Source organism: Notolepis coatsorum (assembly GCF_963971535.1).
Source record: "Notolepis coatsorum genome assembly, chromosome: 1".
Lineage (NCBI taxonomy): Eukaryota > Metazoa > Chordata > Actinopteri > Aulopiformes > Paralepididae > Notolepis > Notolepis coatsorum.
Window position 1 is genome coordinate 291,927,051 of NC_140165.1, and position 15,000 is coordinate 291,942,050.

The 15,000-nt window shown below is 44.2% G+C and overlaps 1 protein-coding gene across 1 annotated transcript in view; it reads right to left on the reverse strand.

The window, feature by feature from the left end:
* tenm4 (teneurin transmembrane protein 4) overlaps window positions 1-15,000 on the reverse strand; it is a 345,863-nt gene that overhangs the window by 143,123 nt on the left and 187,740 nt on the right. The window contains exons 8-10 of the mRNA XM_084310380.1: window positions 7,909-8,073; window positions 2,559-2,773; window positions 5-156 (exon numbers count right to left, since the gene is read on the reverse strand). Coding sequence (XP_084166506.1) covers window positions 5-156; window positions 2,559-2,773; window positions 7,909-8,073 — 532 coding nt within the window. The remainder of the gene's footprint in view (window positions 1-4; window positions 157-2,558; window positions 2,774-7,908; window positions 8,074-15,000) is intronic.

Here is a 15,000-nt window from a genome sequence, read left to right on the forward strand (position 1 = left end):
CGGCAGGTGCCAGATGCCGGAGTCCAGGTACTGGATGAAGCCTGTGTCGTGGGTGGCGAGGGGCGCCAGGCTACGCTGCAGAGCCAGGGGACCCTCCAGACCCTGGACGTCCTGGCCCAGCAGCCTCCGTCCGTCCAGCAGCTCCACAAAGTCAAACTGGACACGTACAGATAGATGGATAGAAAGACAGACGGACAGATAGTCGGACAGATAGACGGACAGATGGATAGAAAGACAGACAGACAGACAGACAGGCAGACAGACAGACAGGCAGGCAGACAGACAGACAGACAGACAGACAGACAGACAGACAGACAGACAGACAGACAGACAGACAGACAGACAGACAGACAGACAGACAGACAGACAGACAGACAGACAGACAGACAGACAGACAGACAGACAGACAGACAGACAGGATACAAGCCATTAGACACATGAGACAGAGTGCTTCAGGCCTCTTTATACCAGAGCGTAATTTGGTCTGCATGAATAACTCATCTTTCCAGGAGGGGCCTGACTGAGCCTTGGCAACACAGTCCAAAATATTATCTATGACAGTCTGGTTTCAAACTGTCAATGAGGGGAAAAAAGAAGAAGGAAGATGCGGTTTCAGGGGGGGGGGGTCATTGGAGGTGCGGGGGCGGGGGTAGAGGGGCCGTTGGGAGGGATTGAAAGTTAGTGTTTATCAAATAACATCTGCACCGATTTGCCTGGTATCAGAACTGGCTCAATGAATACCAATGAGACAGCCTTTCACTTCCAACTACACGAGGCAGGGAATCTTGACTCATCTGCCACACGGTACGCAATCAGTCACAGTACAAAAACCCTGCTCCGGTCTCATATTTGCTTTGGAGTGAAATTGGGGTGGGGGGTGGGACGGGGGTAGACGGGACGGACGGAATAAGTAATCTTTTGATTGAAAAAATTAATCACATTGGATGTTAACATAAAGGTTCTATATGCACACAAAAATCCGCACTTGGAACAATTATCTGAGCCGTGATTGTATTTACAGCAGCAGACCTGTAAACTGTGGACCGCATCCATGCACGGGGAGATTAATAACACGGTATATCTGATTTTGTGCTGTGCATAGTTGGGAAATTAGTGTAAAGGAAAAGTTCATCTGTTGGCCCCTGTCCTTTGTACCGCTGTGATAATTTATTGATGTTATTGAACCACTTGGAAACATCCTCAAAGGAATTGACCATAAATCATTTGAGAAACAAAGAAAGCTATTCAATAATGCAATGGAGAGATTTACCAGATATTTTCTGCTCAGGGATCATGAGACAAATGCTTTGGACAATGTCCCAATGTACACTTTATGGCTGAAGAAGAATAAAAAAGTCCTTTCCTTTCATTCATTGATTAACCCTTTCACTACCACACTACCAAATGGTTAACCCTTTCACTGAGACAATACAGAATGTTAACCCTTTCACTGCCACATGACAAATTGTGAGAGAGAGAGAGAGAGAGAGAGAGAGAGGGTGAGAGAGAGAGAGAGAGAGAGAGAGAGAGAGAGAGAGAGAGAGAGAGAGAGAGAGAGAGAGAGATGAGAGAGACGAGAGAGAGAGAGAGAGAGAGAGAGAGAGAGAGAGAGAAGAGAGAGGGGGAGGAGAGGGGAGGGAGGGAGAGGGAGAGAGAGAGGTATGTTGTCTAACGTTATCTAGCTGACTAGCTACTGATAGCTCATAATATCAACGTCAGTGATAACATCATTGGCATTTGTTTTTGCAGCTGTTGGCTAGCGTTGGCTAACTAGCTATCGTTCTTCATAGCTGTAACTGAACGCCAATGATGCTAGCCTTATGTGATCTTATGAGTTTCAGTTCATAGGAAAATACTTTGACTATAATGGTCAGAAGTCAATTTACTTAGCTGTTATGCTTAACACCCAGTACTATTCACTTTACTTCATTTCTAAGATTAGATTAGATAATTTAGTCCGGACTTTGAGAATGCCTGTGTTAGATCTACATACTGCCAGCTGCTATAAGAAAACCAAAAGCGATCGGTATCGGCAGTGTATCGGCCGATATGGCTCATAGACTCATGGCTCATGGCTCATAGTGATCGGTATCGGTGGCAAAAAACCTGATCGGGGCATCCCTAGTTCCAACTGTTGCTTTCCTCCGACAAACTTGTCAACTTGTCAATCAAGCCCTCACAAAATCATCATGGTATGGTAGTTTGATGGTAAATTCAGTTTTCCCATGGCAGCGACCATTGTGGAAGTAATTTACCATGGTACTGCCATGGTAATGTATCACCACGTTACCACTTTTGGGCTTTAATCATACCACAGTACAATGCAATTTAAACATGATACCGATGGCATTTCCAATGTGTTTTGGTCACTACCGTGACGGTACTGACCAAAGAAAACAATGGGTGGTATGATGGAAAGACCATGACACTTTTTGATACAAAATATCACTGTATCATTATCCTCATCAAACCTTTATTTATAACTCAATTACATACCCATACCAATACTCCAATAACCCAATAATATCGATGGGTGTCGGATCCTTCCCGTACCCTACCTGCGTGTGTGACGGGGGCAGACCCCTCCTCCCATAGATGCCCACCAGGGCGTCTTTGCTGAGGGACACGTTGAACTTCAGGTACATGGGGTGATCGATGAAGACCTGGGACCTCCAGAAGATTCCCGGGGGGACTAGTTGGGCGTACTTGCGGCCCACGTCAATCTCCCCCACGTCTATGAAGCTGTCTTCCGGAAACAGGCTGTCCAATTTGCCTGCATCGCACGGACACACACACACACACACACACACACACACACACACACACACACACACACACACACACACACACACACACACACACACACACACACACACACACACACACACACACACACACACACACACACACACCAACGTAAATCAGTCAACGGGATCACCCCATTAATCCTGCCCGCGGAGGGGGCAGGGGGGGAGCCTGGGCCTACTGGGGGCGACGGGAGTCTTGACCACATCACAGATTTTCAATCACATCAACCGACAGGCAGAAAAATTACTCCCCTGACCGCTGCCTAGCGAAAGGGGGAACGGGTTCACTAGCGCTACTTAAAAGGCACACTATGCAGTTTCAGGGGTAGGGCGGGACGGTTTGTATACATTAGCACAGCCTGCAGCTACATTACAAAACTACACATGTAATTATTTGATATTCTTTGTTTTGTTCAATGTCATCGTGAATCAAAAACAAATCATATTGAGGCACTATCAATCAAATGTGAGCCCAGACGGTAGCCTACTTAAAGGTGCTATAGATTTTTTATGTAGAGTAATCATTTAAAATAGAATAAAAACTAAACCCCCAAAAAATTATTGATTAACACTTTGCCGCCCGACCACGAGTTAATACGGGTTTCGATGCCATGCGTTGTGGACAGAATCACGTATAAAGCCGTGGCAAGTTGTTATTGCTTTTATATCATTCTAATAACTGGGTCAAGGTCGCGGAGCGGCACTGCATATATTCCCTAGTCTGTGAATTCGAGGATGTGCAATACCGGCCAGATCCTCTTAGGGGCGCCATCGCTCCACTGCAATGTGCCCTGTGGGCGAATGGATGACTTTTTTTCTTTTTCTTTCAATGGATATTTTCAGTACCCGGATTCTGAATCAGCATCTTGTACCGTGGATTACATTTCGAATAGCAGATTTCACCATGGAATAAGGGGATTTATAATCAGCCAATGGACATATCGATCTACCAGATGCCGATCGATAACGGGGAAATGCTCAGGGGTATCTCACTGGTTCATGGTAAGATCTTTTTCACATAAATTACAGCCGGATCAGAGCTTGCTATGATACGCAACCAGCCGAGCAGCGTATGTGGCTAGTTACACGACCACTGTTATTGGTAATCAATAATAATAAACGACGTCCCCCGCCCCCCCCCCCCCCCCCCCCTTTGATTCCATACATGCTTTGGGACAGTCCCGATGATATGCAGTTTGAGTTATTTCTTTAGCATATGTAAAACGGAAATGCCGTTGAATATAACGTTAGCAGCTATTAGCTCTAGAACTAGCCTTCCAGAAAATATACGAGACAAAATCCGCTATAATGCTTATATTCACGGCGCTATAAAATGACAACCTATTGATGCATTTTTTTTTTCTTTAAGCCATTTTGAAGGGACGGTTTATGAACTCAATTGACAATGAGAATGGACAGAGAGCAATACTATAAAGTATAGATTTAGCTGTACAAAAAGACACCGGTCTGTTTACAAAAGCTGGTCCTCAACCACTATGTTAGACGCATCCCAGCGGTCGCCAATGTGTTAATGAATTTTGAAAATATTTTGGCGGGTCCAAAATGAATGTTGTTGTTTACATGTTGCGTGCATGTATCCCCTCCCTACTTCCCATTTCCCCATGTGGAATGCTGAGTACTGATACCGATATTATGAATGTCTTACCGGACCCATCAGTATTTTAGGTAAATGCATTCCTCCACTACCGTTTCATTTTGTGCCCCTTTAATTCAACTGAATGTACAACAACCAGTCACATGTTGACAGACCAACATTACAAACATGTTGACAGACGGGAAACAGCACAATGGAGAATGTGGTATTTGTTGCACTGGTGTTTAAAAAAAGGAATTACCGTATAATTTATTGTTACCGAGATTGATGTGATAATATACCGTGATATTGGATTTCAGGTCATAGTGCCCAGCCCTAGTATCAAGTACTTTAAAATGAAAAAGTTAACTAAAATGAAAGTATTTCAAACACTGAAATAGAAAATACACATAGTATCTTCGCCCCTGCCTTAATTGTATCAGAGAGTTCCAAGAGCCCACACATGCAGGTATGAGTGCAAAAAAGAAAAAAAAAATCTCCATATGCTCCATAATGCACCTCACATTGGACTCAGTGGAAAAAGACAACATCTGCTTGCCCGTGTAGATGGGCCAATTTCAGCAGCAATGTCTACTAAACCAGACGCCCATACAACAGAACTCCCAGGATTTGGTGGCAGACACAGCGTTAGGTTACACGAAGCGCGGCAGATGGCACTCTCCTCAAAAGTCCATCAGCGGCAATGGGTTTTATCAGAGAAGAGAGGGCATGTCCCCCATCTCCCAGATCTGGGGTTTGCTTAATGCTCCAACTAGGGCCGACCCGAATGTTGCCATGGTAATCAACGCCAAAATTGGAATACTTTTTACCCCTCCAAGAATAAGAATTAGCTTATTGAAATGATAACCCAACATTATGCATTATGAATCAACATTCATCAGTTCATATCAAACAAAGATATTTACTTATTTAGCTCTTGTCTGGTTTCCCATGAAACCTTGAAACTTTGTGTCAATGAGGCTACATTTTCTGTCCCATATGTCAGAGGGAGGTGTAGTCTGACGTCACTTTAGTTTCCCACGCGGTCCACCCGTATATAGGGATTTATCATTGGGGAAATGTATTATCGGCTATTGTAATAATTCTGCCTCATGAACATTGGCAAGCTTTCCATTTTTGCACAAAATGAGTTCCCTTCTATCACTAACCTTATTGTTTAAGCATTTTTGGTTAAAATAAAATTATATGTAATTATTTTACGATTAATTGCAAATTGTTTCATGTTGAGCTATAGATTGTGGATGAATACACACAGAAAGGTAGACCATGCCAATGTTCATGCTTTATTTGTTTTAAACTAGACAATTTAGAAATGTGTCCATTGGAAATACATTGCAATTTCAAGCGAGGTGGACCGGCCGGAAACAACAATGATGTACTGTAACCACTACACCTCCCTATTGTGACTTGCTGTCTGCACACAAGTGTTTTTTTTATGAAACGCTGGTGGTTCAACATCTGTTTTCAGCTGATTCACCTAATAACAAAAGGAACTGGAGGACTTTTTAAAAGAGAGGTCAAAGACGGATTCCGGTCCTGGAGCCACTTCAAACCATTCAGAGTGCTTATTTTGGATATATTTTTCTTCTTCAAAAAGCTGGTTTTTGAAAACGAAAAATGTCCTGTTGTCAACGAATGTGGACACGCTGGTATTTCTGTCACACAACCTAAAGCGGGTTGAGCACTCATATCATTCAAAGCTCCAGGTATGTTCGTTTGTGTTTAGACCACAGAAGCTATTTTCGTTAGTTGTAATTCATGTTTTCGCTTTGACTGGATATGGCTGTTTATTTACTTTGATCAATTAAATGAACACACTTAAAGGGAAGGCATGATTTTATAAATGTTTTCATGTGTATTTATTGTGCTTCTATTAAGCCTCTTACACTTTATTTTCATTCATGTTAATCCTAAGGCAACAGAAGCAATTCTGTGAATTATTCATCTAAAGGTCTAAACACTGACAAGGGACTTATTTCTCTTTTCCTTTCATGAGCAACCGATTTCACTTTGATTAGTTCTGTATAAGGAGACAATTTTGTTTGACTATAAGCTAATTTGTGGATTAGCTTGACTGCCGTCAACAAATGCATGGTTTTTGTTTCCATTTTATAGATTTAATCTTTTGGCCTATAGGCTGCACTGTAGTTTAGCTTTTTGTAGACCAAGGCTGTAATTGATCAAATGTTGCATAACATTTCATAGTGCATTTGTGTAGCACATTAACGCGGTGCTAATCAAATGTCTAAATAAACCATAGAACCCAGAGAGCAGAGATAATGGGGCTTCAAGGCGTCAAGGTTACACGGTTACACAGTCGCTTCTCTGTGAAACAGAATGACGTGCCGTTTTGACATGGCAGTCGTGTGGTAGGAACAAAAATATGAAAATATTATCGTATGCATCACCTTTATAGAACATTAGATGGATCATCAAGCGCTCCTCGCGACAACGCCGGGAGAACGAGACAGATTTAGAAAGCTACGGCTATTGATTTCCCTTCAGCCACAGCTGCCATGCGGGGTCTACGCTCAGCCGTAGCCGTCCTTGTTGTTAGCCAAACACACTTGCTACCGTCTGGCAAATGAAAAAAGACTACTGCTCTGGGATTCATCTATATGGTAATGGCCTGATCTTCCTGCACCTTTTGTCGTCCGCCTGGTGGCAAATCACATGGTTAAATCTGGGCCCCCGTTTGCTCAAGAGTGGAGGAGAGCAAACTTTCCGTGGAGTGGAGCGGTCGGTACCATGGGGTGGGAAGGCACATGCTTTCTTCCACTGCCAGGGAGAGGCAGCCCAGACGAGGAGATGAAAGGATCATATCCGTTCTGAAGGGGACAGAGGGGCTAATCCCCATCCAGCCCCCTGGATACTCGCTCCCTAAAGCTGGCCCCTTTTCTCCCTCCAGGAACAAACAACGCTTCCCCCACTTACAGCAACTTTCATTGGATTACAATGCAGATCTCGCCGCGCACCACAGAGACCAGCGGGCAAAAATGTGGGTCTGGACGACCGAAGTTCTCAAATGCCATCTTGTAAACTCTGAACAAGGATTTGGAAGGGGGAAAAAAACCTTCTCCTCCTGCTGGGTGTTTTTTTCCCCTACTACGACTGCAACAATCGTATCATATTATAGCCGAGACATACAGACCCGCATCTGCGCCTTTTGTTTACACTGTTTATTTGTCTGATGTTTTTTTATATTCACTGTGAATTATATTGTTTACACGGTTTATCTTTCTCATATTATTATATTCAGATTTCATTGTATTGCCTATATACAGTATATATATATGTCTTTCTTCTATTACCCTGCCCATACCTGTACCTCCCCCCCCACCATGCTGCTACGACGCCCGCATTTCCCCCAAGGGGATCGATGAAGCAACACCTCATCTTAACAGTGGGGATCGTCCTTCACATTGTTTATATGGACAACGTACTTACTCCAAAATAGAAAATAATGAAACACATCGTTTTACTCACTGTCATCCTTCCCCCTGCGGTCAGGGATCTGCAGGCCCGTGTTGCCCAGCGGGGGCAAGCCCAGATCGGTAGGGAAGGGTAGGCCACTGGCGCTGTCCTCCGACAGCTGGTACATCTGTCTCTGCATCGGCTGCAGATGCCAGTTAAGGCCGAAGAGGTGCATGGCTGTACGATGGGACACAACACATTATAGTCGACATCAGCGTTTTCCACAACGTGTTGTTATTCTCTCTGAGGCGGACAACTGCACAATGCTTTTAAGTGAATATCCAATATAGCTGTCTCACATTTACCCTAAAGAACTACTAGATGTCAAACGCCCCCAAAACCCCCACCCGCCCAACCCCCTCCAATGTACAGTTTCTTCCCCTTCGGATATATATATATTTTTATGATCTCTTTTTCTTACACAGTACCGTATATTTGTATGTCTTGTATGTCATAAATGTGTTGATGGATTGAAAATGGAGGACCCTTATGTAAACAAGACAAACGTCTTTTTCTGGTCTTCATCCTCTTAGCAGTTATTAGTATTGAGCTGTACTGTATTGTACCCATTCTGCAATCTGTTAATAAAGTTTTCAATCAATCAATCAATCAATCATTATTATCAGAACGTTTGATGATTTCTTGAAGTGTGACAGCTGGGGGATGATAAAACAGGAAGTTAAGCCAAACAATACAGAGGGGATGGGGGTGGGGGGGGGTTAATGGTTAACTGGTCTCTTTCCACACAAGTGCTGACCGAGCAAGTAAAGCACCAAGAAGAGATGGATGTGCTGCTGACCCTCGAGGACAACATCTGTCCTGGCTGCCACACACACACACACACACACACACACACACACACACACACACACACACACACACACACACACACGCACGCACGCACGCACACACACACGCACGCGCACACACACACACACACGCACACCCACACGCGCACGCACACACACACACACACACCGCCGCAGACCTCGTTTCAGAGCACCGCCCTTCTCTCTCACCTCCCCCGATCCACGATCACCTTACTAATAATACCTCGGGCCGGGCCGGACGACACCAGCGCAGGAGATGGTGTCAGCACGTCCCCCCCCCCATCCCCCCCCCCCAGGAGACAAAACCAGGGGTGGTTTCAATATGAGTCGCCGTGGAGAAAACACACACTGATGTTTTATACGGGGTCAACAAAAGGAATGTCCTCTGGAACAATGGCGACGGGGAAAGCGGGAGGGGGGGCCGAGAGGGGGGGGCGGGGCCGACCGTGACAGATCACCAATAAGAGCAGGAGACCAGCTCAGCCAGGCAGAAGCCACCTTGGAAGTCAACAGTCAGCAAAAAGAAATTCCCATGGAACGCAATACAGCTATTTTACCGGGTTTGTCTGCTCCTCCTAAGCTCCTCAAATGAACAACCGAGCGATTCAATTATGAGGTGTGAAATTCCCAGACAGTCTTAAAAGACTGAAGCTGTGAGTTAGATTTCTTCTATTCCTAGATCTGTGGTTTTTCTATAAATGCTTCTGCCCCCCCCCCCCCCCCCCCCCCCAGTTAAGGACATAAACTGCTTCAAGTCACCATTAAGCCTTTCACTGCCAACTCAGACAGCGTTTAGGGACATCAGAAGTGAAATTACTTCTCTGACAGCACAGAGAGAGCTGCTGTTGTTTGCGTGTGTTGTGTGTGGCGTAGATATCTTATTTTGACACTGGTGAAATTAAATTAATATAAAAAAAAAAGATAAAATGTATTTATTTATTTATCATCATATTGTCTTTGCCTTTATAAACCAAGAGAAGCCTAAACCACGATTCAAGCGAGTGTAGAAACAGGGAATCCGAAAGGCCACGTTTCCCTCTCCTACTGCCGAGATGTCTGTACGGCTCTCTTGGAATAACAGGATCATTATGAGGTCGTGAATTGCAAAAATCATATTTTGTCTGTCAGCGATGTAACCGCTGAAAAACGATCCCGCTTTGATTTGTGCTATGGATGCTGCACTTGTGTTTACTTACAGGACCACTGCAGAAAATCGTTGATAAGTAGAGAGAGAGAAAAAAATGGAGGCTCTGAATTGCATCACTGCATCTTCTTCCTTTACAAAATCACACCAGTGGTGAATCCTTTAAGACCGAGAAGGCATCTGCTAGCCCACGCTCAACCATTAACTTCAAATTGGCTGGAACCATCATATGAATCCGACCGGCTGCTGATCAGACCGAGCTAGTCGTGATAAATGGAGTATATTGCTCTCTCTCTCTCTCTCTCTCCCGGTGGAATTAATTATGGGCATATTAGAAAGCAACACCCTGCCCAGCTTCTCCACACAGATCTCCCTACGCAGCTGGCCCTAGATTAGCAGGGTTTTTCCAAGGCTTGATGTGCATGATAGGAGCTTTTTCTTCTCATAATCAGGGTCGGTGTGTCATCACACACACACACACACACGCACAAAGTAGCTGTACTCTATTATATTTTACAGGGACAATACGCATTAATGAACATGTCTGTATGTGTGCCCGTGTTATAGGGCTTTCAGATCAGGATGTGAGCGGAACACATCTGACACAGATGTCACGGAGGAGAGAGCTTTCCAGGGGAAGAGTAGAACGATAGATGGTAAGATGATCCACGTGACGTTGTTTAGACATGGTCGGTACGGTAGCATGTTTGTACAAACCAGGGAATTGTAATAGTGTCAGTATCAACTACCCCCCCCCCCCCCCCCCCCCCCCCCCCCCTGCCTGGCTGGCCGGCTGCCTTTCGTTCGCAGGGATTAGTCAATGTGAGCCACGGCAAAGTTTAACCGCGGTAGTTGAACTTTGAGCGGAAAGCTCGCCAAGCAAAAGGGTCACATCATGATATCATAATGAAAGATGCCATCGTGGCATCACACACAATTTACACCATAAAAGCGCTGGCACGGGACATGAGAGCGGGATCGTACAGGGCCACGCAGAGAGAAGCAAAATTACACTTTACTCAGTTTTACTTATTTACTCCCAGGGGAAATGTAATTAGCCACACTCTCCTGAAAGGTCTGTGACGCGCGGGTCCGTCGCTCCTCAGGGTAGATGGTGCGATACGACAGCTGTGTGACCGCATATTTTATCTATTTTATGTTTTTATTACAAAAAGATTGCAGTTTGCATTTTTGTACCTTATTGTTTGCACTTTGTACTTTAGGTTGTACTTTAGTTTGTATATTGTATATTGTATATTTTGTATAGTGTTTGGACTTTATTCTTTTAACTTTTTTACAGTATGAAGCACATTATCAGGGGGCTCATACAGAACCAAGCTTTTCACTGTAATGACCATGTACTTTATATGTGACAAATAAAACAAAACTTGAAACTTTAACTTGACAGCAGACAGGAGCTACACGAGTTACACCGTTTAGGAGTGCATCATCGCAACGTATATTGGTATCCATAACAATACGGATTTAATGATAAATGTGTGACCTAAGAAACACGGTGATACAGTTCCATTACTTCATCACAGGCAAACATTTTATATAATAATTACAGAAACGTGTCACCCACTAACACTGAGCTTCTATACAGAGCTTCTGTACAGTGTGCCTATTGGCTTGGTTAGAAGGTTCCTGCATCCTGACTGCAACATCATTGCACTTGTTAACGCGGTGAAACAAAATGCAAATATCTTGTTTGACATAAATTATTATCTACATTATAAATTCAAACAATAAAGCCTCCCCCCCCCCCCTTCCAGTGAGAGTGGGATTGACTGTGCCAGCGAATGACAGAACCGCTGAGAGACAGATGGCTTGTCATTTCATAGAAAAGCTCCAGAAGAGACGTTGCCTTTGATTTGTGGCTCTACATGGACCCGGAGAAACAGAGAGGGAGTCCGTGTTGTTGGCAGAACAATCTCATCAAAAGGCACCAGGCGGAGTGTCGATCCAAGTGTCCAAGTAATCACTCCTCCCCAGTCCCCTATTCCTCATCCTGCCCGTCCCCGAGTTGGAGAGCCTCCCGCCCCCCCTTTAAGATTTACCCCAGCGCCTCCTTGGTATCTATGACATGCAGAGTTTCAAAGAGGCCCGGCCCAGTAAACAGACCTCTGAAATTAATTCCGCTCTATGGCTTCCATGAACTTTGCAAAGACTCGACGGGCCAAAGAAACGCTGCCCAGGTCTGTCCGGAACTGGCCCCAAACGGAGACAGGTCGCAGGGACAACAAAGTCACTCTAACGAGAGGACGACCGGCACAGGGAGGAGGTCACTGTCCTGTCAAGAGTGGTTGCGTTTCATGGCGGGTGCCCGCTTTGTCCGCAGTGCGCGCCGTGCCCGCCCTTCGCTTATCTCTTGGCAGGCAGTTGGGGTCGTGCCATGTGCCAACGTGGGAACACAAGTGGCAGAAGTCTCCTCACTAAATCTGTGGAGGGCTGTGGCCTCCCTCTGCCAGAAGTCCTGTGCTGCTAACCCTCTGATCTCAGCGGTATCCTCACACTAGTGCACTCTTCAAGAGAAGCCGTGAGAGGCGGAGCTACCGGGCCTGAGCCCTACAATACAGTTATATCTAAAAATAATAATAATAATGAAATAAAATATCATGAAGCACGTCTAAATAAATGAATAAATACATTTACGGCAGGAAATCGAGCATGCACTGGTGAGAAATGTGCCCCGGATTACGTGTCAGTGAGCGAGCTGTGCACATTAGTAACCATATGGCTAATTAATCCCTTTTACACACTTGAATGAATGATTGTTGAATGTGGCAGCCCTCAGTCGCTCATTATTCACCTAATTGCCTTTATACCTCTTTTACACTGGGGGTTCATGATTTTCTTGGAATCTAATACCGCATAGAACCTGGCACCTGGCATGCCAACAACCAAATCCGGAATCCAGAAACAGTCATGGTACAGAACTGAATGCCAGACTATAGTAGTGAGAACGGCGGAGCTGCCAGTAGTGAGACGCGGGATTACTCACACACAACTGTGGACTGTAAAAGCTATAATCAAGTATGATGCAAAATGTATTTATATATATAAAAGTATTTATATGTAGTGTAGTTTATTATTTTCATTTTGAGTGTGTCAGCAAAGAGATGCTGATAGCAACACACTTCATAATGTTTTTTGCTGCCTTTTTCGGATTTGTTTTAAATGTATTATAATGACGATGTATAGTGCAATGTATTTCTCTCAGCAAACCCGGAATTGCATCATTTTAAGAGCTAAAACAAACAAGAAAGCACAGTTTAAGCAGGAATATTAAAAGTACTGGACCATGTTGTCTTCTGTGTTGTAAAACTCTGAAAAACCTCTGCCTCAATTATCAATTTTGTGCAACACGTTTCTCCCATTCTCTCACACAGTTCCATCGAGAGCAAAGCAAATTCAAACTAATTTCATCTCTGAGGAGAAAATAAATCTGTTGAATTACACTAAAATTGACAGCATAGCACTACAAACTGTGACTGTGTAACACCAGGATACAAAAGCGAGAGACAATTAAAAAAAATTAAAATATAAATAAATAATCAAACAAAGCCAGACAGGATAGGTGAAATCTGGGATTAACACAGCCTTTTTTGGATGGAAGGGGGGGGGGGGGGATTAGGAATGGTAAAGTAATTTAGTAATCGAGGACTCTAACACGCAAAAAACTAGAAATATTAAAGTAGCAGTTTGACATTTGTGTGGAATTTGTATTGTGATTCAAAGTCCTGTGATATTTCACAGTTTCTCTCATAATATAAACATGTATCTATGTTCATGTCTGTGATAAGGGAAATGTATAAATTGGCATGTATGATCTTCTATTCTTGGTCTATTCTTGAAGCACATTGAGTCGCATCATTTGTCGCATGAGACGTGCTATATCAAATAAACTTCACATGACTAATGACAGAAAACAGTACAATATTACGCCCTACGACTCCCTCCCCACTCCAGAATGTGCCATTCCACAAAACTGTGCAACATAAAACCCATGCTCCAAGTCAAAAAACATCTGTCATCAGACTTAATTGGGTTCATTAGACAACTCAGTCAGAGTTTCCAATTACAGCCCTCAATAATTAATTGCACTTGAAATTAAATATATTTTCTCATCAGCATTTAATTAAACATGGCCCTCGTTCTTGATTGGAAACCCAGATCTTAGGGTGAGGTCTGGTTTACAGCCTGTGTACTTGCAGTGCATAGGGAAATGGTCTGATTTTTGGCGGTGAGGGTGGGGGGTAATTACACGGCGTGATTAAGCACTATTAAGCTGGTGGGGTTCTTTGGCTACCGGCCAGGTCACAAACGGTACTCGTGTATCTAGACTAGATTTTCAGCCAAACTTAATCTTGCAGCATCATGGTGTGTGTGGTTAGATATGTACAGATGTGCCCCCCCCCCCCCCCCCTCATTCATCACCATGTGCCCCCCCCCCCTCCCCCCCTCATTCATCACCGCTCAAAACCCCATGATACTATGGCATCACTATATTTCATTGGCGAATAAATGGGTCTCGCTCGCTTGTCCAAAGTTCAAATGAGTTTGAAAACACGACACACCTGTGCTCAACCAGTGGGGGGGCGGGCCGTGTGAAAAGGGGCGAATGTGATTGGTTGAACCCCAAGCGGCATCATATCTCCAGTCCAGCCCATTTACGTACATATGGCCAAAAACGAGCACGACCGTACCATCACTCTATAGCACAGATCATTACCGTGAAATGCTACCAGCTGCTCGTAATATCGGTTAGAGCAGGACTTATCTGGATCTTAAACGAATCTATTAAGACAATTCTTATGACAAAAAGGGGGGGGGGGGGGGGGAAATTAATAATCAGATTTTTTTGTTCACTTGGCCTTAGGGGGGGGGGGGGGGTAGAAAAGATAGTTTCCATGATGGTTCTGGTATAATACATATTTATTACAACTGTCCTGGACAGAGAATCCATCCATCTCACTGATGAAAACGATACGGGAGGAGCCGCCCGCTCTTTCATCCACTCCATACAAATGACTCTCACCATTCTTCTGTTACAGACGTCTCCATCCCATTTCCTTTGTGGCGCGAGACTGAATTTAACCGTGTAACCATTTATATGCTAAGCAGGTA